This window comes from Anomaloglossus baeobatrachus, chromosome 6 (assembly GCF_048569485.1).
Source record: "Anomaloglossus baeobatrachus isolate aAnoBae1 chromosome 6, aAnoBae1.hap1, whole genome shotgun sequence".
Lineage (NCBI taxonomy): Eukaryota > Metazoa > Chordata > Amphibia > Anura > Aromobatidae > Anomaloglossus > Anomaloglossus baeobatrachus.
The window spans coordinates 510,921,655-510,946,554 of NC_134358.1; the positions used below are offsets into that span (position 1 = coordinate 510,921,655).

The 24,900-nt window shown below is 44.4% G+C and overlaps 1 protein-coding gene across 1 annotated transcript in view; it reads right to left on the bottom strand.

Moving 5' to 3' along the window:
* Positions 1-24,900, bottom strand: part of ADARB2 (adenosine deaminase RNA specific B2 (inactive)) — a 998,136-nt gene that overhangs the window by 311,844 nt on the left and 661,392 nt on the right. The window contains exon 5 of the mRNA XM_075315471.1: positions 17,868-18,772. Coding sequence (XP_075171586.1) covers positions 17,868-18,772 — 905 coding nt within the window. The remainder of the gene's footprint in view (positions 1-17,867; positions 18,773-24,900) is intronic.

Consider the following 24,900-nt stretch of genomic DNA (forward strand, 5'->3'; position numbering starts at 1 on the left):
CACCACATATGGGGTATCCCTGTAATCAGAAAAAAATGCACAACAAACTGTATGGTTCATTTTCTATTATTACCCTATTGTTTCCCTTGTAAAAATGAAAAAAAAAAATGTTGTGTTAAAGCAACATTTTCACGGTTCAATGTTATAAAAGAATGTGAAACACTTGAGGGTTCAAGGTGCTCACCACACATCTAGATAAATTCCTTGAGGAATTTAATTTCCAAAATGTGGTCACTTTTGGGGGGGTTTCCATTGTCTAGGCACCTTAGGGTCTCTGCAAATGCGATATGGCATCCGCTATCTATTCAAGACAATTTTCTCGAGGGGGGCAGTTTTTAGAATGGTGCCACTTTTGGATATTTTCTGCCACCTAGGCCTCTCAAATTCATTTCAAATGTGATCTCAAAAAAAATAGTTTTATAAATTTTGTTGGAAAAAACAGAAATTTCTGATAAACATTTAACCCTTATAACTTCCTAATAAAAACAATGTTTCAAATGGTGCTGATGTAGAGTAAACATGGTAAATGTTATTTATTAACTAATTTGTGTGACGCACTGGGATCCGTTGAAGTGTTCCAAAGTTAATTACCCCAGAAGATAACACTGGTCAGAATTGTAAAATTTGACCCCTTCAGGAAAATGGAAACAGGCTCAGGGGTGAAACACCATTGGAAGGTTTTCCTAATTAGATTTCGGTGCACGGTACTCTGGGTCTTCTCCTCCCTGTCTATTCTTCCCTGGCAAGTAAGCCTGCCTCTGGTCTGTGAATGACCTGCCTCCTCTATTTGAACTCTCTGCAGTGATCTGTCATTCAAAATCTGGAGGTAGGTTGTGGAGTTGGGGAATCTCAAACACGGAGTGGAAGATTTGGGAGATTTGGGGAAACACAGACAGGGAGTGAAGGAGTTGGGGAATCACAGACCGGGAGCAGAGGAGTTGGGAACTCACAGACAAGGAGCGGAGGAGTAACGGAATCACAGACAGGGAGTGAAGGAGTTGGGGAATCACAGACAGGGACAAAAGGAGTTGGGAAATCACAGAAAGGGACCGGAGGAGTTGGGAAATCACAGACAGGGAGCGGAGGAGTTGGGGAAACACAGACAGGGAGTGGAAGAGTTGGGGAATCACAGACAGGAGCAGGAGAACCACTGTACAGTCTGGCCCCGTGCACTGAAATCTAATCTTCCAATGGTGATTAAAGAAGAACCACAAAATGGATTTCTTTCCCCAAGGCATCAGTTTAATCAGTATTACAGCACCACTACAGCCATGTCTTTACTTTACAAAACAAAATCGTGCAAAATACTCTCCAATAATTGTAATGGATCCATGAAAATCACATTACATGTAGATGGTATCCTGTATGTCATGTGTTTTTTAGGCAATCATTAACTTTGTGAGAGAGTTATCCAAAATATAGATTAAGGAGTGCATGCTGCAAATTTTGACACTGAACCATTGGTTTGTGAGTAAAACTGTCCATGTGAACGAATGAATTAAGTATTGGGGTCAGTGTAGCATCCGTATGATACCTGTTTTTGCATATGTAAAGCATGCGGATGGATTATATGCTCGTCTGGACAAGCCATGAACATCAGGAGGTTGACAGTAAGTTGCCAGAAGGAAAACATATAGAGGTCGGTGTTTTGAAGATATTTTTGGGGAGAAGATAATATATTTTAAAGATAGAAGTTGTTGTCAAATTTAGAGATGAGAGAGGCTTTCGAAGTCCGGTTCGCCGATCTTTACCGAGTCTCCTGATGCTTGCCATACAGTTCGGTGAACATACGGAGCCCATTGAATTCAATGGGAAGCCAAACTTATGTGTTGTAAAATGGTGTAGGGGGCTGTAAAGAAAGAAAAAGCAAGACATACTTACTGAGTCTCTGGCGTGGCTGTAGCTGCTCCCGCAGCTGTAAATGAATATTGATGAGGGATAATCAGTGGTCCCGGAAGTGCAGCCAAGGGAGCAGTTACAGCTGTGGGGAGCAGTTACAGCTGTGGGGAGCAGTTACAGCTGTGGGGATGTTGTGCTTTAACCCTTTTGTTTCCTTTTTTTCACTGTGATTTCCCTAGCCAATCATAGCCTTGCCATTTGCCAATACCTGACATGGCTGTGATGGGGCCAGGAGTGGGTTTTCTGCAAACGAACACTTACCGAACATTGCCGACTTTTGAGCAAAGTGTTTGGTAATCCAAGCCCGAATGAACCAGCCAAAGCTTGTACTGAATCTGAGATTGGAGAACACAAACCAAACAGGTTCGCTCATCTATAGTCAAATTGTCTATTCAACATATTAAATATCAAATCATTGTCTGGAAGTACAGAAACCACAGTTAACAGCTCCCACAGTCCAAAAATGAGGGCTATATGTAAAATGGTAAAGCATTGTAATAAGAAGCCTTCCGGAAACCCGTAAAACCAAACACTGTATTAAGAGCATCTCATCTAGCCAATGAGTGTTTTCTCTGCACTGATGAGAAGCAAGAATCCTGGAACAGGTCAGGATCAACTAACATCATCTAATGTTTCAAGACTCTTTAATGGCCACTTTCCATTCTCTTCTTTCTGGAGAAGAGATAATTTGCATCCATTTTTTCCAATGGTGTAATAGTAAATTTGGCATTTAATTTCATTCTGTTCTTTTAGGTAATAAAATAAAAAAAATCCTAGACAGCACCCCTAATATGTCTTTGTGCTAAATCTCTTATAGAAGAATAAACTTTCAACAACATATAGAACCCTAAACACTGTGGTATGCATTTCATGTAAAGCAATATTAACTTATCACATTTATTATTTTTACCCTTTCTCAAAATCACAGGAATCGTATTAATCGCTCACAGTTTTAATATTGGAAAACAAGATTATCGGAATTTCAAGGGATTAGCTGAACTTCTAAATATTCAGGAAACAACTTAAGGAGGGAATAAATTAATGGAAGCCAGTGCTTACCAGCTTTAAAATTAATGCATCCAGACATCACGGTCTCCTGGCATTTCATTGTTTTGTCCCATTGTGATACACTGACTTTCTTATGGGCAAAACAGGGTAAAATGTTTACTGCAGTCAATACAAAAGCAGTCAGTTCAGTGCATGTAGGATTTCTAACGTTGCTTCTGAAATATTAATTTTTCTCAGATTTGTTACTTATTAAATGTAATAACATTTAATAAGTAACAAATCTGAGAAAAATTAATATTGAGATTTGGGTGACTCTAAAATGCAGTTTTGGGGGTAGATTAGCTCTTCCTAAAAATACTAGCTGAGTATGGAGTCTTGTTGGCAATGATCCATAGGAGAGAGATGCAAACAACATCAGGCACCTGTACGGTGCTGAAACGCGTAGCCTCAATAAAGAGTCCATACCTCCACCGATGATCTGGCTTTTTTCCAGCAGTGCCCTGTGGTTCTTTGTTTTCCTTCTATGAGCTGAGTTATTAGACAATGACAACTTAGATTCTTTCTACAATTCTTGTCTTTTCAGTTGTAGAAGAAGCGACAAACGGGAAATATACATAGCAAAATTCTGTTATGTATTGTGCCGAAAAATGTAATATATGGCATTTGCAAAATTTGTTACATACATTATGCGGCCAATATTTTTCTAGGGGAAAAAAAATCTCTGACCCCACAATCCAGCTTTATTGGTTTTGCAATAATTGCAAGATTACTATATTATTTTCCCCCTAGGGTAACATTAAAAAAATTGTGGAAGTCATAGTAAAGCTTTGATTTTACAGCCACTTGCATATGACGTTGGGAAGTCTGAACTAGAGATTAGCGGTGTTCGAATCAAACTGTTCGCCAATCTCAAATTCAACCTGTTTTGGGTAATGTTCGAGTCGTTCAACGAGCGCGAACAATTAGCATCAAGTTCGACAGTTTGAGGTTATGTGCGATAACGGTTCGATCACCAAAAGCGTAACTGTCTTTTCACAGTAATACTGTCATTCAATGTTAATACAGTGGAACCTTGGTTAATGAGAACAATCCGTTCTGGGAGTGTGCTTGTTAACCAAGTTACTCGTTCAGCAAAGCAAGATTTCGAATAGGAAATCATTGCAATGCAAACAATTCCTTCCACAACTTGTTAAATGTCCCATCCTGGTCCCCTATTGTGTCATTCCACACACGCACAAACACACACAAACACACACAAATACACACAAACACACACATTCATACACGCACACACACATATTATGCTCATGTGCCGCCCTGGCAAAACCAGAGTGTCACAGAGGTCTGCATACATCTTTATGGTGCAGAGCTCACTCTCCCTTGGGGAGTTTCCCACACCAATACACACTAGCCAATCAGGCCCCACTCGCCCCCTCCTCAGGAAAATGGGAGGGGGAGAGGAGCTTGGGGAGAGCAGAGTGTAGTTTCAGTCAGTCTGCAGGAGGAGAGAGGTCTGGAAGCAGCCCCTGCATGGGGCTAGGAGAAGTGGCAGTGAGGGCCTCAGGAATAGGCCAGCTGCTTCCTGTGTACGGAACAGACACCAAGCAGGAGAAAAACACCCGAATTACACACACGGGTGTGGGACCCATCCTCACAGCAGCTGTGGGCACCAGCTACCAGCAACTTGGTTAATTCTTGGACTCGTGTCAGTTATTGCCTTATACTGTGAGTACTCCTGCACCACCCGGTCCAAGCGTGGACTGCACCCATTACTCCCCAATCCATCACACCGGGGTCCCGGGACCTCAACACCCTACCCGTGGAGGGAAAATCACCACCTTGCTACCCATTACTATCCCCGGGATCCTGTGACTGGCAGCGGCTGTGCTCCATTACCTCACCGCACACCATGGGTGGCGTCACGGAATATAGACTGCCAAATCTCTTGCTGTGGAGCCTTGGATCACAGACCGGGTCACGCCACCGTACACCTACAAAAGTGACCCCTTGGCCCGGATATGAGTACCCCCAATCCCTGGGCGACACACTCACCCTTACCTTCCGTTCCATCGCCGGCCTCCTGGGACTTGCAGTTCGCCGGTACAAGATGTGTATCAGGTAACCATCGTTACCGATGACAGAACTTCCGCTGACAGAGTGCTGACGTCAAAGGCAGGAGACGCTTGCCTCTGATTGGCCAGCGCACTGCCTTTGAGTAGCATCTGACAGAGGAAGTTCCTCCCTCGTCGCGATGGTTAGCTGATACACATCCTGTAGCGGCGAACTACGTGTATCAGTTAACCATCGTGACAAGGGAGGAACTTCCTCTGTCAGACGCTTCTCAAAGGCAGCGCGCTGGCCAATCAGAGGCAAGCAGCTCCTGCCTTTGACGTCAGCGCTCTGTCAGCGGAAGTTCCGGCATCGGTCACGATGGTTACCCGATATACATCTTGTACCGGCAAACTGCAAGTCCCAGGAGGCTGGCGATGAAACGGAAGGTAAGGTGAGCATAATGTGTGTGTGTGCATTTGTGTTTGTGCATGTTTGTATGTGTTTGTTTGTGTTTGCCTGCCATTGTTTTCAATGATGTTCGAAGGTGTTCGAAAGTGTTCCACGAACGTTCGAAGAACACACCCCAAGTCCGACGAACCGAACCAAACTCGAACACTAGGGGGATGGCTCATCTCTAGCCTTAGCTGTAAACACTGCTGACTGTAAACTCAATGAGCAATGCGTAAGAGTGTTGGAATAATGTGCCAAATTTACTAAAGACATGCGGCATTTTTGGATGTAAAGTATTAGCATACAGCAGCCATAAGATGATATAACCAGAGATGAGCAAATTATTTGGTAATAAATTGAATTTGTCACGAATTTCTGGTGAATCCAAGATTTACATGATTCAGTTTGCACAATTCCAACAAAATTCTGGTCCGGAGAGGGGGCTTAAAAAAAAAAAAGATTATACTCATCTGTTCCAGGACTGTTTCTCCCACCACAGCTCCTCACCCAGCTCCTCCTATCTTTGGATCTTCTAATCTCTGGTCTTTGTGTCTTTCAGAGATGACTTGGCTTCCGGCCTTCACAAGGGTCAGCAGTGTCACGCAGTGACTACTGGAGTTCTACCAGGAATAAGGGAACTCCTATTGAGCGCCGCAACAAACAGGCTACACAAGGAACATGATACAACGGTGGACCTTGGCGCTAGGGAGAGGGGACTAAGGTCATTTCCTGAGCTCATCGGAGGTTGTTTCCTGCATTTTCTAATGTCCCTATATGAGTTCTTTCACTCTGTCGCCGATCACGGGACTAGGCTCTCACTTGCCCTGAACTTATCCTGGCCGGTGAGAAGGTCGGCAAGAGCACTAGTATCACCACTGCAATAATACAACACAATGATAGGAAGACAGACAGGTAGAAATAGACACACAAGGAAAACACTTCAAGTAACGCTAATGCAGCTAACACCACAGCTGTAATTGTCACAAAACTTCAGCTTCTTCAAGAGACTGGCTCCTTCCAAAATGGACATTTTAGATATAAGAATCTATAGCCAACATCAGATGTTAAGACACTTGGCTATTTATAGTGAAGGGGAGTGGTCACAAAAAGCTGCACCTGGGATTAAGACTCCAAAGGACAGTCAGATAGGAAAGAGCCCTTAACCCCTACAGCACCAAAATAAAGCAAGTACATTGAAACATAAACTACAGACCAGGCTATGAAAAAGAACCCACAAGTAAAAAACATGTAATCCTTGTCACCATGGTTATGTACAATAATATAGAATTTTTAATGGATTTTTCATGAACTAAAATAAATTTAGATTTTTTTTTATCACACTCCCCAGAAAATGATGCTGGATACCTTATGTGACTTACAATAAGTCACAAAAGGCTACAGTATACAGAGGTAAGATACAGTATACAGAGGTAGGAAACAGATTACAGAAGTAAGATACAGTATATAAAAGTAGGATATGGCAACTTTTTTTTTTAAGTTTCAGCACTGATGTCTGAAGTTGGTCCCTGTCCAGAAATGAATGACAGCCGATACCGTAATCTGCAGGAACACCTCCGCCTGAGTATGGTATGGGAAGCTTTTTTCTAGCAAACAGCTGTACAATCAGTAAAAATGAATATCCCCTTCTCTTTGATGTTATGTTTGCCTAATCATTGCCGCCTTTCCTATTTAATGAGAGTGATAAAAGCGTATTTAACAAGCTCTCTACTCGCTGAGAGGAAAACGCCACTTTTACACTCGGGCAGCGGCATTTTGGAGACTTTGCCTATAAAAATCAAAAGCTGGCTCTCATCAAAAAGATATAGTGGGCTGAGAGTCTATAGTTCATCATTTAATCTAAAGTTAATGAATCCTTATGCTTGTATTTACTGTCACTATAAAGGATATAGCGCTTCATAAATGCAGAGAAAATTACATTTAAAGGAACTTTACTTCCTTTGCTACTTTCCAAATACTAATTATCGTCATACATTAGTGGTGATTGTGCATGAGTCCCATGACATTCGTGCTACAAAAATGGGGCTAGATGCCAGAATAAAAGGGATAATCTGCTCCAGGTACAACATTCATGGGGTACATAGAATAAAATTATCTAGTGTCATCCTCTGCCACAAATTCACTTCTTTGTGTTGTCCTAAAATGTCCAGAACACTTCACAAGTTACCTGATGCACACTGAGTTTGACAAGTCTTGAGACAATCTCTCTGCTTTTGGATTGGCAAGTGTTGTTCACTCAGCCACCACTAGAGGGAGCATGCAGCAGAATATGCAACCACCACTAGAGGGAGCATACAGCAGAGCATGCAGCCACCACTAGAGGGAGAATACAGCAGAGCATGGAGCCACCACTAGAGGGAGAATACAGCAGAGCATGGAGCCACCACTAGAGGGAGAATACAGCAGAGCATGCAGCCACCACTAGAGGGAGAATACAGCAGACCATGGAGCTACCACTAGAGGGAGAATACAGCAGACCATGGAGCTACCACTAGAGGGAGCATGCAACACAGCATGCAGCCAACACTAGAGGGAGCGTGCAGCAGAGCATGCAGCCACCACTAGAGGGAGAATACAGCAGACCATGGAGCTACCACTAGAGGGAGCATGCAACACAGCATGCAGCCAACACTAGAGGGAGCGTGCAGCAGAGCATACAGCCACCACTAGAGGGAGCATGCAACACAGCATGCAGTCAACACTAGAGGGAGCGTGCAGCAGAGCATGCAGCCACCACTAGAGGGAGCATGCAGCACAGCATGCAGCCACCACAGGAGGGAGAATACAGCAGAGCATACAGCCACCACTAGAGGGAGAATACAGCAGAGCATGCAGCCACCACTAAAGGGAGAATACAGCAGAGCATACAGCCACCACCACTAGATGGAGAATACAGCACAGCATGCAGCCACCACTAGAGGGAGAATACAGCACAGCATGCAGCCACCACTAGAGGGAGAATACAGCACAGCATGCAGCCACCACTAGAGGGAGAATACAGCACAGCATGCAGCCACCACTTGAGGGAGAATACAGCAGAGCATGCAGCTACCACTAGAGAGAGCATGCAGCAGAGCATGGAGACACCACTAGAGGGAGCATGCAGCACAGCATGCAGCCACCACTAGAGGAAGCATGCAGCAGAGCATGCAGCCACCACTAGAGGGAGCATGCAGCAGAGCATGCAACCACCACTAGAGGGAGCATGCAGCACAGCATGCAGCCACCACTAGAGGAAGCATGCAGCAGAGCATGCAGCCACCACTAGAGGGAGCATGCAGCAGAGCATGCAGCCACCACTAGAGGGAGCATGCAGCACAGCATGCAGCCACCAATAGAAGGGAAATGCAAGCAAACAGTAAGCTTACAAGCTCCCCCTGGTGACTGTGCAACCTGAATTTTAGCATTTAACTATCTAAGTAAGAAATTTGGAGCTCACTATCTAAAAAACAAACCAAGAATTGCTATAAGGATACAGTACCAAATTATTTGCAGCACAGAATTTTTGGACTTAAAAATGACATTATGGCCTTTTCCTCAAAGCTCACTGGATTTTTAGGAGCAAATAAATACAGCAAATTTCAATTGTCCAAACACTGCTGCCAGTGTCCATGTACATATACATGTTTCCAGTGTGGTGTACCCAACTGACAAGATGCGTAGTATCGCTCATTTCAATTTATTTAACAATTCCAGAAGGAATAACAGAGAAATAACAAATCATAAAGTTCTAAGAAAAGGAACTAGAATTAGGTTGTTTTTTTTACATGGGGAATAAACATTTTTATTAAAATACACATGTCGGGGTAAAATATATATTTTTAATGGCAAAAATGTTTTCTATTTAAAATGCAAAAATAAACAATATTTATATACTTTCTTGGTTCTTTCTTGGTTCTGGTTAATTTACAAAAATATTATATAAAGGAAACAAAATCTCTCTTAACGCTGCATAAAAAATATCAGACACAATCTAAGCCCAAAGCCGTGACGCTCCGACATCTACTGTAAATCCTCTCCATCTTTTCTCAGAATTCGTATGCAACTCAGCACAGTAATAGTTAAATCTAAATTTAAAATCCAAGCGGGCTCCTCTGGCACAGTGGGCTCCTCCGCCATCTTTTACACTCACATTCTTAATTAAAAACTGCTTGTAAATCAAACTCGAAATCACGTCTGCATATTATTATCTGATGAAATGAGATCTTATGCCCTCTTTTAACTCATCAACATTCATTAGCATTTAGCAAGCTCACATTTACACTGACACACCAGTAAATACTTAGTACAGTGATAATTTCTTATGAGTGATTTTTATGAACTTTAAATATGGCATTAAAGAGATGGAAATATGCCGCCCTAGGACACAGACCGACACGCCACTAATCTCTACAAATGCGGTATTTGTTTAAGGAGGATTGTATATACACAGAGTGTGATTGTTGGTGCCGAAACCTCAAAATGTGTAGCATCATTGTCTGCAATTACAATTTTATTATGATGTGACTGTTTTCAAGGGGAACAACTTGATTATTACATAAATGATTACATCCTAACTAATAGTTTGGGTATGGACAATCATGCAGAGGACAAAATAGGAAGTTGAGCTGAAGACTTTGAACCATCACCCTGTAGGTAATGAATTACATCTGTGACACCCCTGGACTATCAGGTCGTCACAGGGTACTGCACAAGCTGCCCTGCCGTGCAGTATTCCGCCACCCTCTTGGTTCTGGGTCCCTACTTAAGTCGTGTTGCCCCCATCAGCGAATCAAAACCCTAGAGACACCCTGCACCACACACACCTGACACACCAGTGGACGGCTTGAGAGGAATAGAGTCGCCCACCTGGGGGTTAGGGAGGGGAGGTGAGGAAGTGTAGTGAGTCGAGTTGAGTGGAGTGAGTGGAGAAGGAGGTTGGAGAGTTGCCCTCGAGCTGAGAGGAGCTCAGAGGAAGTCAGGAGTGGGACTCCCGAAGTAACTTCCTAGGTTGCAGACGGTGGTCTGGGCCTAGAAGGAGTCGGACGGCCAGTCGCAAGGGATCATGGCAAGGTGCTCGGGCTCGTCGAGGCTGGCCTTATCATCGGTCCGGGACCGAAGGCACGACGGAGTACACAGATCCTAGGTCGGGGAGTAGCTTCAGGCAACCCGACAATTCACCTGAGGAGAACGGAGTCTTCACGATCCATTCCAACCCACTCGAAAATTGGGGCATTAGCGCAACGAGGGGGATAGGACTTTCCAACCGAAAACGGTCCAGAAAATCCCAAGCGTGAGCCCTGAGAGCAAGCTCCATCACTTAGCCATAGTGGGGAGTGGGACCCGGCTAGTTCCAAGCCACTGGGCCATCAAGTTGAAGTCTAAACTAAGTGCCAGGAGGCAGGTCACGGACCACCAGACAGCACCACTTGGGGATGGGACCCGGGCGAGCTCCCCTCAGCAGCAGCAGCACCAAGAGACTTGGTTTACCCGGTTGTCGGTGTCTGCTTATGGACTGAGTGAGTACAAGAGTGACCCCTTCATCCCCACGGCACTTCCCTCCTTTCACTGAGTCTCGGGGCATCCCCTACCCGTGGAGGCTTCCAACACGTTGCTGCCCCGTTCCATCATCCCCAGGTACTCCCAACAGCAGCAGTGGTACTTCTTATTACCACACACCATGGGTGGCGTCACAAACTATAAACCCCCTGTAAATACTTCCCCCCTTTTTCATTCGAGTGGCCACACGACCCCCGGGTCCAGAGACCCTCGAGCCACAGTGAACCCGTATCCGAGCAGCTCGGCTGCTTCCATGGGGGTGGTACACATCCATATACCAATCTGCCCATCTACCCATCTGTCAATCTACCCATCTGCCCATCTACCCATCTGCCCATCTACCCATCTGTCTATCTACCCATCCATCCATCTACCCATCCATCCATCTACCCATCCTCCATCTACCCATCCTCCATCTACCCATCCTCCATCTACCCATCCATCGATTTACCCATCCATCCACCCACCCATCCATCCATCTACTCATCCATCCTTCTACTCATTTATTTATCTACCCATCCATTCACCTATCTGTCCATCCATCTCCCCATCCATCCATGTATCCATCCATCCATACATCTACCCATCCACACATCTACCTATACATCCATCAATTCATCCACTTATCTACCTATCCTCCCATCTACCCATCCATCCATCTACTCATCCATCCACCCATTCATCCACTCTTACATCTATCTACTCATCCATCCATCTACTCATCCATCCATCTACCCATTCATTCACCTATCTATCCATCCATCTCCCCATCAATCCATCTACACATCCATCCATCTACCTATACATCCATCAATTCATCCATTTATCTACCTATCCTCCCATCTACCCAACCATCCATCTACTCATCCATCCACCCATCCATCCACTCATACATCCATCTACTCATCCATCCATCTACCCATTCATTCACCTATCTATCCATCCATCTCCCATCCATCTACACATCCATCCATCTACTCATCCATCCATCCATCTATCCATGCATTGATCCATCCATCCATGTATCCAACCATACATACATCTACCCATCCACACATCTAACTATCCACTTACCTACCTATCCATCCATGATTTCATCCATTTATCTACCTATCCTCCCATCTACCCATACATTCATCAATCCATCTATCTAAACAAAAAAATGAGGCAGCACAAGCATAAGTGCAGGTAAATGTGTCAGCCCACAAATTGCAACCCACCTACGTACTGTACATAAAAAAAGCTAGCTTGACTTGCTCTGTCTTGAGCCGAAACATTGCCACCTGTTCACATGGACCAATACATACATCATTTTTTTGCATGAAATTTGGTAATGAGTGCTGCCAACTTTTCTTTGTCTATCTGTCTGTCTTTCTTTTTCAGAGGAGGAAATAGAAGGTTAAGGACTTGTGTCCGCACCCTCTACGATGACTCTCCTATGTTTTCACACACATACACACACATATTAAGTGCTCACATACACATATGCAGGATATATATATATATATATATATATATATATATATATATATATTAGCATTAACATATTTGCCTGCCTAAGAACACAAAAAAACACCATCTGTTAACATACCCTACTAACCAAACAGGTATTCGTATGTCACAAAGTTTGTAATTTAATCCTTTTACTGATAGAAATAGCACAACAGCCATAACTTTTTTTTTTACGTAAACATCGGTTTGTGATGTCTTCTTTTCTGAGAGATTAGCTATATTTTTTACAGTTTTATTCACTTTTATAATGGGTTAAATGTAGAAAACATTGTGCCATTTATGTTTACTGTCTTTACCGATCACCCTGTATAAGGTTTTTACTATAAAGCTGTGAATGTCTTTAAGATTATGGGGCTACTAAATATCTCTATATGGTTTGTGATATGATGTTATTACAGGTTTGTGATGTTTTAATGTGCAAATAGGAAACGTTTTGCACTTTTATATGTTAGCAATTTTATAGCAAAAAATCTCTTTTCAGCTTCTTTTTTTAACTTAAAATACAAAGGCTTATACCAGGACATTTTGCCATTAAAGAAGTTTTTTAGGAAGAGAAAATACTCTGTGGCTCACTGTTAAGGCCGCTTTACACGCTGCGATATCGTTACCGATATCGCTAGCGTGGGTACCCGCCCCATCGGTTGTGCGACATGGGCAAATCGCTGCCCGTGGCGCACAACATCGCCCAGACCCATCACACTACTTTCCTGCCCTGCGACGTCGCTGTGACCGGCGAAACGCCTCCTTTCTAAGGGGGCGGTTCGTTCAGCATCACAGCGACGTCACAGCTGCGTCACTGAACCGCCACCCAATAGAAGCGGAGGGGCGGAGATGAGCAGGACGTAACATCCCGCCCACCTCCTTCCTTCCGCATTGCGGGCGGGAGGCAGGTAAGGAGAGGTTCCTTGTTCCTGCGGTGTCACACGGAGCCATGTGTGCTGCCGCAGGAACGAGGAACAACTTCGTTACTGCTGCAGCAACGATATTAGAGAATGGACCCCCATGTCACCGATGAGCGATTTTGCACATTTTTGCAACGATGCAAAATCGCTCAAAGGTGTCACACGCAACGGCATTGCTAAAGCGACCGGATGTGCGTCACTAATTCCTTTACCCCAACGAGATCGCTTGAGCGATGTCGCAGCGTGTAAAGCGGCCTTTAGTGTTCCCTCCTTCTATACCATAGGTCATGAGTTTGAATCCTGGAATAAACTAACTACAAGAAATTGAAAATTAATTGAATATATAAAAGGATCTATTGAGCATAATCAAGTGCCACAAGGGCCACTCCACCAATGCCCTGCATCACTGGAGGAGAATCTACTCAAAAGCTTAAAAACACCGCACAATCCTGTGTAAGAAACTAAGAAAAGAACATTAGAATCAGCAATCTCTGCTCAGAATTTCACAGATCGGCATTGTGACTGGGCACTTAAATCAGTGGCTCTGTGTCAGAGGTTCTTTGGTAAATCCAGGGAAGCCTACACTGCCCTAAGGCTGGGACCCCTGTGCTCCCCCTAGCACCCAGAGGTACCCTTAATGGTAGGGAGGGCCAGGCCTCCAACCTAGACCCTATTTCCTGTTCTTGTTCCTTAAGTTATGACCTCCCTCCACAACCCACTACCTGGTGCAATGGGCACGAACAAGAGACTACACCTCACCAACATGGGGTAACAACGATGATAACTTGTACACATGGCAACCACACACAAAGGAGCCTCTAAAAGTGCATGGGGTAAAACAATGTAAAAAGGGGGGAACAAACAGTCTACTGAGTAACTTCCATACCTAAACAAACACACCTGAAAATGCTGCAGCAAAAAATAATGCTGCAGCCAAAGCACAGCTGAGAGAGAGTAACAACAGCTCCTTCCACTTCCTGGCTCAGCTTACAAATGATAGGAAATAACCGGCACCCTCTGGTGGATGTAGAAGGTATTTATTGAACCTGGGCGTGGTCCCCACCGGAAACACCTGACTAGCAGTCTGAAGATGCTGGAATTAACCCTCTCCTCCCCAAAAGAAAGGGAATTAATTTAATCTTCAGATTCCCACAAGACAAAGTGAGACTGACCCAGAACCTGTCCCAAAATTCTGCAACTGTGAAAAGTCCATGACACCCTGGCGGTATGTCTACCTCTATATCTACTAGCCTTGCTGTTCACTTTCTATCTATTTCTATCGGTCTTGCTGTCTCTATTGTTAGATGCCACCTGCTTAAATGGAGATGTTTACCAGCTCACATGGGCTGATTCTGTACATTTGCTTGTAATTCTGAGAAATTAATTAAGATGGTTCCATTAGCTGAGCAGCTCAGACAAGAAAAGAGAATACAAATTCCCAGTTATTTACACCTTGTCAGATAGGTGTAAAATAACATGACTTGGACACTTTTTGTGGTATAAATGTTGCTACAGTTTTAACAAAACATCCTCCGATATCAGAACATATTTCCCAAGTTGCCTGTTTACATTTGGTTAAATGTCAGAGACCTTGTCAATTTCGGAAGGATCCACTTACCACATAGAGCTTTAGAATTATATAACTTAAATTGCACAGGCCATGAATCCGGTCTTGTTTTATTATATAAAAAGAAAACCATAATAATAATAATATGACTTAATAATAATAATAATAATAATAATAATAATAATAATAATAATAATAACAACAGAAATATAATAAAACTCAATCAGACAAGTTATTAATCAATAAAATTAAAACTCGTCCAGCCACTCATTCTATTAGCAAACAGACAGGAATCATTGTCCTGTATTATACTCCAGAGGTTCATTAACAATTTTGCAAGTTGCAACTTCAAACGCTCTGGTGAACATCTATAATACCATGCAAAAGATTACCATACACTGTTTGGTGCAAAGATCACTATGCAAATCAATCAGGCAAGATTTATGCAGATATTGAACTGTAAAGAGGTGGAATTGTGGTTGTGTTCCCCCTGAAGACACCAATATTGTTGAGACTATATTTGATATATAATGTGGACTATGTTCTACTTTACTGTGTAATGTGAATTGTGATGTGAAATGTACTGTTTACATGGATAATGCTGTGTTGTATTGCACTGTACTATGAGGAAGCTGTGTGCTGCCCAGCAACATACAGTGAATAGGGTAATGGATAGTTAAATGTTGGGATTAGCTCATAAGGGACGAGCTAGTGCATAGGTGAAAAGAGTTTTCTGTTGGAAAGTCAGATAGAGCCCAGCGTGTGACAGAAACAGACCTGATTTGATTTCTGTACAGCCGCATGATGTGGGTGTTCTAAAAACAGGGAGACTGTTACCGAGGATAGCGTGACCGAGGAAAGAGAATAACTAAGAAAGAGACTAAGACTGGACTGAGTTGCAGAGCGGTTCGGGAAGTTGAGTCAAAGGACTGACTGAGGAGCTAAGAGATGGAAAGAAACAGGTCCTGGTGCAAGATGAGCAGGATGAGGAACAATGTGAGTGTCTTGGGCTTGTGTACCTTAAGCAGCTACAGTAGCTTATAACTCAGGTTGACCATATTAGCAACATCCCTTTAAGAGGGAAAATAAGTGGAGCCGCTTGAGAATGAAAATTACTTCCAAGTACTGTGATGTGGTACTAGGCTGAGTGGTGGGGCAGAAAAGGACTTATTGAGGTTGGAACAACTGAAGTGAAGAACATGTGCTTAATGATTCTCTGTGACAATGAAATGTATACGAAGATTTGTGCCCACTGTATAATGTACATTGCTATATTAAAGTTTATGTTCAGTAAAATTAAGTTTTTAAGGAACTTCTGGTCTCTCTCAATGAACTGTGTACCATCTGGTCCTGGCCAGCCTAGTAGTGAAAGTCCACACACCCAGGCCAGGACCTTCATCTTCATGTAGTGTGCTGGAGTGTGGCAGACGACTACCTTGCCCACGACTACCAACCCGTGCCATGCTACAGAACCAGAAAAGAATTTTGTGAAATTTTAATTCTGACACTGAAGAATCACAAACACAGCTATGGACTCTAATACAACTTTAACTCAGAATAATTGGTATAATCGACATGAAAAACATTCAAGATTTGGCATCCAAACTAGAGAGGTCTCAGTCTAATCATCTGTGGAATGTGCGGGTAAAACAAGTTTTATCAATGGAGGCCCCTTCACACCTTTCATAATTTAAGGAGGACCTGTCATTGGGTAAAAAGTGGCCCATTTTTGTTCTTACTTTATTCCTGATTATGCCATTTTTTTCCAGAATCCATCATATAGCTCAAGAGATATGGGCCTTTTTATTTACTGTATTTTTCGGATTATAAGACGCACTTTTACTATGTAAATATGTGAGGAAAATGAGGAGTGCATCTTATAATCTGAATGTTTCTTACCGAGGATGGCAGGAGCAATGCTGCTGCCGCTGTGCTGTGCTGGGGCTGCGAGCTGTGGGCACTGTGCTCTGCTGTGCTCTACTGTGTTAGGGCTGTAGGCTGCGCTGTCGTGAGGCCGTGGACGCCATCCTAAAAATGTTGTCAGCGGTGCAGACTTCATATAATGGCGTCCGGAGTCAGCGTGTGTGCAGATGAAGCTCTTGGCTCAAGATCTCGTCTGCGCAGGCCCCACCTCCAGCCAACTGATCTTCCTGCAGCGGACTTAAATAAAATGGCTCACGGAGGTAGCGAGTGCGCAGATGAGATGTTGAGCCGAGAAGCTCCAGCTGCAGACTCGCCGACTCTGGGCGCCATTTCTTTGAAGTCCGCACCGCTGACAGTTTCTGGAAGTTACCTGTCTCACTGTGCCCACAGCGAGCATCTGGGACACCCACTACACCACCCACAGGTCTACTACCGCTGCCGCCCGCTCCCGGTAAGACACCACCAGATTGTAAGACGGACCCCATTTTTGTAACCTTTTTATCCTCTCTAAATTTGCGGTGCGTCCTATACTTCGATGCATCTTATAAACCGAAAGAATATGGTACTTTAAATTTGATGCTCTTATTATCGGGTGACAGGTTCTCTTTAAAGGATTTGCTGCTAACATCTTAGCGTCAGATAGCACAGGACAACCTCAGACTTGTTGTGGAGTCCATGTTTTGATGAGTAACCAGATATATTTTGACAACTTAAGGGCCCTTACACATTATATTACTGTCAATATTGTGACTGATCGATGTATACACAAATTTACTCAACCTACCATATATTCCATAGTAAAACATATGTGAAATAGAGAAAATATGACCTATACAGTAAATCAGGCACCTAAGGCAACTAGCATTAATTGTTTACTAAGATCATTTTGCCGTTGGGTAATGATGCCACTCTTTCCAAGCACCAAGACAAGGAACATCATCCCTATAAGGATTTAATCACATGTTGTTTTAAGCTAAGTCTAGGCCATGATCTCTTACCTGTGATAAGTGGTTACATTTACTCCTGTTGGGTATGTGGCTGGTCAGCTGAATATTAAAGAGCGCCTGTAGTGCAGCCTGTGCAGCCTGGGCTTTGGCCAACTTCTTGCTACGTCCTGAACCTTCAAATGTCCTCCCATCAACTCTCATTGCCATTACAAAACGTTTCATATGCTGCTTCTCCACAGTTTCCGAAAGGCAAACATACCTCAGCCCAGGTCTCAGCTCATTTAGCATCACCACTGGGTTCTTCTCACTCTCAGCTGGGGATGCCATCTTGTGCTTGCTTTGTTTAGTATGGCCCATTAAATCCAACGTGTGACAAACTAATCTCCCATGTCGATATGCACTGGAAAGCAATTCATTATTAACTGGGCTATAGCCTGGGAAATGCTCGCTGTGTGTAGATGGTTCAAACTCCTTGAACAGAGTGTCTGGGAAGTCTGCCTGGTCAGATGTGAAGTCAGTCGATGGGTTGATGCAGTTTCCCATTGCAAAGTGTGCCTGACAAGCATTTGGAAACTGAACAAATGACTTTAGCGCCAACTCAGCTGCCCTCATTTTTGCTTTCTTCTTTGTAGGTCCACTGCCCTCAAAAGTGAGTCCATTAACTTCCACAGCTACAGAGAACACAGGAGCGTGCACAGGGCCAGTTTGGGAAACTATTTTATATTGAAGATCAGGCTTTAGTTCATGAAGTTGAACAAGGGCATTTTTTGGTGTTACTGACCATGACAGTTTCTTTAGTATTATCTGTAGTTTGCAGAAGTGGCCCCCATTACCTTCCTCCAATGGTCTCTTTCGTTTAAGACTGGTTGATCCAACCTTTGGTCTTTCTATAGATAAAGCGAGGTCCTCCCGATTTCTAACATTTCGGTTTTCCTTTACCTCCGCACTGCTGGTACCTAAACATAAAAGCAAAAAAAAACCTTGCCGTCATTATAATACACATTTTATATAGATAGACTTCAACAGCATATTCACCGTTCACAAGATTATTGATGATTGCCGGTGACATAAATGTTTTATGAATGCATTTTCAGTAGGAGGAAATGAGTCATCAGACAATGACGTATTGATTAAATAAGATTTTTATGATAAATATATTTTTCTAACAATTTTTTTCATGTTTTTCATATATGATGTACAGAACAAAAATCTTGCAATTTTCACTCTAAAAATTAGGTTTAATATGAGACTACTACTTCCTACTGGGCACATAGATATTAACAGCAATAGACTAACTGCTTTGTATAGTAGCCATTAGAGCTTCTAATTTGAGCATGCTCCATAAGATCACCAAATTGCGGAGTATAGGGAAGGGGGAGCAAGGAACGTCTGGACAACAGTCGTTTTGCACATGTCAAGCCGTGCTTCAATAGGTCCTGATCAGAACCTGTTGAAGCACGGCTTGACACACGCAAAATGGCCGTCATCTGGACATTCCCTGCTCCCCCTTCCCTACACCTCGCAATTTGGTGATCTTATAGATTTAAAATAAAGAATCGGGGACATAAATGGTGAGTGCTGCTGCTTCAATTCTTGCTAATTTTGCAGTGTTACTTTTCCACCACACATGGTATTTACATTTAGCCCAAAGGTTCTACTTTGGTCTCATCTGACCATGGCACCTTCTACCACATACTAGCGCCTACATAGCTTGTTGAAAACGGCAAACAAGACTTCTTATGACTTGCTTTCAAAAATAGCTTTCTTGTTTACATTCTTTCATTAAGTACAGATTTGTGGAGTACATGAGTAATAGTTGTCCTGTGGACAGATTCTCCCACCTGAGCTGTGGATCTCTGCAGCTCCTCTACAGTGACCAAGGGCCTCTTGGCTGGTCAGATGGCCTCTTGGCTGCTCTCTAATTAGTGCTCTCTTTGCTTGGGTTACCAGTTTAAGTTGATGGCCATGTTTTGGTAGGTTTGCAGTTGTGCCATACTCCTTCCATTTTGAATGATGAATAAAATAGTGCACTGTGAGGTGTTCCGAGCTTGGGCTATTTTATGTTATTACTTAAATTTAATTTACTTTTCTCCATAACTTTATCCCTGATCTGTCTGGTGGGTCCTTTGGTTTTCATGATGCTGTTTGATCTCTAATGTTCTCAAACAAACTTCTGAGCCCTTTAGAGAACAACTGTAGTTATACTGAGAATAAATTACACACAGGGGAATTTAATTTACTAATTATGTGATTTCACTCATGATTTTATTTTGATGTTTAAAACTACAGGAGGCATGAATACAAATCCATGTAACAATTTTCAGATTTATAGTTTTAAAATATTTAGAAAACAATGTATGTTTCCTTTAGATTTTACAAATTCTTGCAACTTAGGGCCGCTTTACACGCCACGACATCGCTAGCAATTGCTAGCAATGTCGAGCGCGATAGCACCCGCCCCCGTCGTTGCAACGATATGTGGTGATCGCTGCCGTAGCGAACATTATCATTACGGCAGCGTCACATGCACATACCTGTCCTGCGACGTCGCTGTGACTGCCGAACAATACCTCCCTCAAGGGGGAGGTGCGTTCTGCGTCACTGCGACGTCACTGCGACGTCACTAAGCGTCTGGCCAATAGAAGCGGAGGGACGGAGATGAGCGGGACACAACATCCTGCCCACCTCCTTCCTTCCGCATTGCTGGTGGACACAGGTAAGGAGATGTTTGTCGTTCCTGCGGCGTCACACATAGCGATGTGTGCTGCCGCAGGAACGACGAACAACATCATACCGGCAACAGCAACGACATTAAGGAAATGAGCGACGTATCAACGATCATCGTTTTTGAACGATTTTGCGATCGTTGACTGTCGCTCATTAGTGTTACATGCTGCGATGTCGCTACCGGCGCCGGATGTGCGTCACTAACGACGTGACCCCGACTGTTACGGGGGGCTGTCTGATAATAACCGAAAGGAGTATCAGACAGTCAGGGTCCACCGTGCAAAGACTTTGCTGCAGACTATGGCAGAGTGCAATACCTCTGTTAACTTACAGAAGGATATAATAAGTAAGTAAAGCAATTCCTCCCTTACTTGGAGGGTGTGTGGAATGATCTCTGTTAATAATCACAGAGACAAAGGCAATGTGTGCGAAATGGCACCTACCTAGGTCCGCTCTTCTAGTGGTGCAAAAGAGACGAACAGCAGCGTAAGCCGCACAAAGCTCCTACCTGCGTTCGCTCCCCTAGTGTGCGAGGATACGAACAACTGCCAGACGCAGTATAAGGAACGTTACCCTAGCGGCAACGTCCACCTACGAGTAGAATCACAAGGCCCAGCCAGACCATGTGCCTCAGGCACCTGCCTATGTCCGCTCCCCTAAGAGGTAAGGATACGGACAGCAGCCGAAGCTGTAAGGTATAAGAACGCTACCCTGCCGGTAGCGCTCACCTAGCATAGACAGAGGAATGCCTAGAGGAACGCGCACAGAGCGTCTACTCATATGCATGAACCAAGAGGACTGAGCACCATGCGGCGTGTGTCAGGGTCTTATATAGACTCTGTGCCTCATCCAAGATGGAGGACACCAGAGCCAATCCGCTGCCAGAACGACAGGAGTGACGTCATGCTGGCCTATCACCGAGCAAGACGTCACAAGCACATGACCAGCGACCAATCGGCATAGAAGGTGTCAGAGACATGTGACCTCGTGTCAGCGATGATGTCACCCGCACATGTGCAATGGCTCCAAGATTGGACTTAGTCTCCGGCGCTCGCACATGTGCAGTAGCAAGAAATCTGGACTTAGTCTCCAGCGCTCGCACATGTGCAGTAGCAAGAAATCTGGACTTAGTCTCCAGCGCTCGCACATGTGCAGTAGCAAGAAATCTGGACATAGTCTCCAGTGCTCGCAGCAACCGTAACAGTACCTCCCCCTCAAGGGCCCCCCTCCCGGCGACGCAGGTAATCGGCAACTAAGTCGGGAGCATGGACAGCCTCCTCAGGCTCCCAAGAGCGATGTTCCGGGCCATAGCCCTCCCAATCTATCAAGAAGAACCTGCGCCCTCTAACCATCTTAGAACCAACTATGGCTCGTACCTCATAGCTAGAGCGAGAGGAATCAGAGGCAGGAGAGTGCACTTCACGAGCGTGAGGTAAAATAGCCGGCTTTAGCAGTGAGACATGGAATTAGTCATGAATCCTAAGATGGACAGGTAACTTCAATTGATAGACTACAGGATTTACCTGTCGAAGAACCTCATAAGGACCCAGGAAGCGAGGAGCAAATTTGACAGAGCTCACTCTAAGTCTCACGTGTTTTGCAGAGAGCCACACAAAGTCCCCTGGAGAAAAGACAGGAGCTGGGCGACGAAACCGATCGGACACCGTCTTCATACGGTCCTTAGCTGCTTGGATCGACTCTTGAGTCCGATCCCAAACCTCTCTGGCATTAGTTGCCCAGTCGGCCACAAGAGGAGGAGGTGCAGCAGCGGGAAACGGTACCGGTACCCTAGGGTGTTGCCCATTATTGAGTACGAACGGTGTCTGCCCAGTGGCCTCAGCCAGCGAATTGTTAAGGGCAAATTCTGCCCAGGGTAGGAGGGAGGACCAGTTATCGTGGTTCTCAGCAACAAAGTGTCGAAGGTATATAATCATAGATTGATTGGTACGTTCAACCAAACCATTAGTCTCCGGACGGTATGCCGAAGAGAGATTCAACTCAATTTGCAGAAGGCTACAAAGATCTCGCCAGAAACGGGAAGTAAATTGCGGGCCTCTATCACAAATGATACGATCTGGCATCCCGTGAAGCCTAAAGACATGCTTGAGGAATAGTTTGGCTAGTACCCTGGAAGATGGGATTCTCGATAACGGTACGAGATGAACCATCCGGGAGAAATGGTCCGTAATGACCCACACAAATCTATGTCCCTGTGAACATGGAAGATCACCCACAAAGTCCATGCCTACCACCTCCCATGGTCTATCTGGCACTGGTAAAGGATGCAAGAGCCCAGCCGGTCTCTGCCGTAATGGACGGTTGCGAGCACACGAGTAGCAGGAACCGACATATCTCTTGACGTGGCTGGCTAAGTGTGGCCACCAATACCACCTCTCCAGTAACTCTCGTGTCCGCCTAATACCAAAATGCCCACCCACCTTTGAGGTGTGGGCCCATGACAGTATATCATTCTGTCGATCAGGCGGAACAAAGGTCTTGCCCGGTGGGATTTGGTCTAACGTCACAGGGGAGAGCGTATGAAAAACCCTGGAGGGAAGGATAAGACGAGGTTCGTCAATCTCTTCCTGGGTAGAAAGCATAGAGCGAGACAGGGCGTCTGCCTTGTTATTCTTACTCCCAGACAGATAGTTGATGGAGAAGTGAAAGCGGGAGAAAAACAAGGACCAGCGGGCTTGGCGAGGATTCAGACGCTGAGCGGTTTGTAAGTACGTCAGATTCTTATGGTCTGTATAGACCTGGAAAGGATGTTTCGCTCCTTCCAGCAAGTGACGCCACTCCTCCAAGGCTAATCTCAAGGCGAGCAGTTCCCTATCCCCAATGGTATAGTTTCTCTCTGCCGGTGAAAAGGTTTTAGCAAAGAAGAAACACGGCCTTTTTCTACCTGCACCGTTCTTTTGATGCAAGACCGCACCAGCACCCACTGAAGAGGCATCAACCTCTAAGAGGAAGGGCTTATTCTCATCGGGTCTTTGAAGAACGGGAGCAGTTGAAAAGTGTCTTTTTACTGCCTCAAAAGCCTGAGATGTCTCAGTAGACCAGGCTTTCGGATTAGCACCTTTCTTAGTCAAGGCCACCAAAGGGGCCACCAAAGTAGAAAAATGGGGTATGAACTGCCTGTAATAATTTATGAATCCTAAGAAGCGTTGCACCGCCTTCAAGGAATGAGGTTCGGACCATTGCAGGACAGCAGAGAGCTTCGCAGGATCCATAGCCAGACCCTCTTGTGAGATAATGTAACCCAAAAAAGGCAATGAGGACTGCTCGAATACACATTTCTCGAGTTTAGCAAACAATGAGTGCTCACTTAAACGGGAAAGGACACGAACGACATCCTGACGATGAGTCTCCAGATCAGGAGAAAAAATCAGGATGTCGTCCAGATACACCACTACTGAGGATAACAGTAAATCCCTGAACACATCGTTTACGAAGTCCTGAAATACTGCGGGTGCATTACATAACCCAAAAGGCATGACGAGGTATTCATAGTGACCGTCTCGGGTGTTAAAAGCGGTCTTCCATTCGTCACCCTTTCGAATTCGTACCAAGTTATACGCACCCCGCAGATCCAACTTCGTAAAAACTTGAGCTCCTCTCAGTCTGTCAAAGAGCTCCGAAATTAAAGGTAATGGGTATTTGTTCTTTATTGTGATTGCGTTGAGACCCCTGTAATCTATGCAGGGACGCAAATCACCCTCTTTCTTCCGAACAAAGAAAAACCCAGCTCCCGCGGGAGAGACAGACTTACGAATGAACCCCTTCTCTAAACTCTCTCTTATATAGGTCGACATGGCCTCCGACTCAGGTATCGACAGGGGGTAAACCCTGCCTTTAGGTGGAACCAAACCTGGGATAAGGTCTATGGCACAGTCATACGGCCTATGGGGTGGAAGAACCTCAGCACCCTGTTTGGAGAACACGTCAGCGAAATCCAAATAGGGTGTAGGTATGGGAGAGAGATCAGTTGATGCAACCGCAACGACCTTAGGTGGTAAGGGAAGACATCGGGACTGACATTTCGAACCCCAACTAATAATGCTGTCAGACTCCCAGTCAATGTGAGGAGCATGAGTCCGAAGCCATGGAAGACCCAGAAGAACGTCGTCTATACCCTCAGGCAAAACAAGAAAAGAAATCTCCTCTATGTGACCCTGAGACAGGGAAAGGCGCAAGGGAACTGTCCTCAATGTAATGGAGTCAGACAACATAGTTCCATTAACAACACGCACAGGAATAGGCGCCTCTAATATGATAGAGGGAATATTGTGTCCCTTTACAAATCCTGAGGACACAAAAATCCCGTCAGCTCCGGAATCCACAAAAGCCATAATAGGCC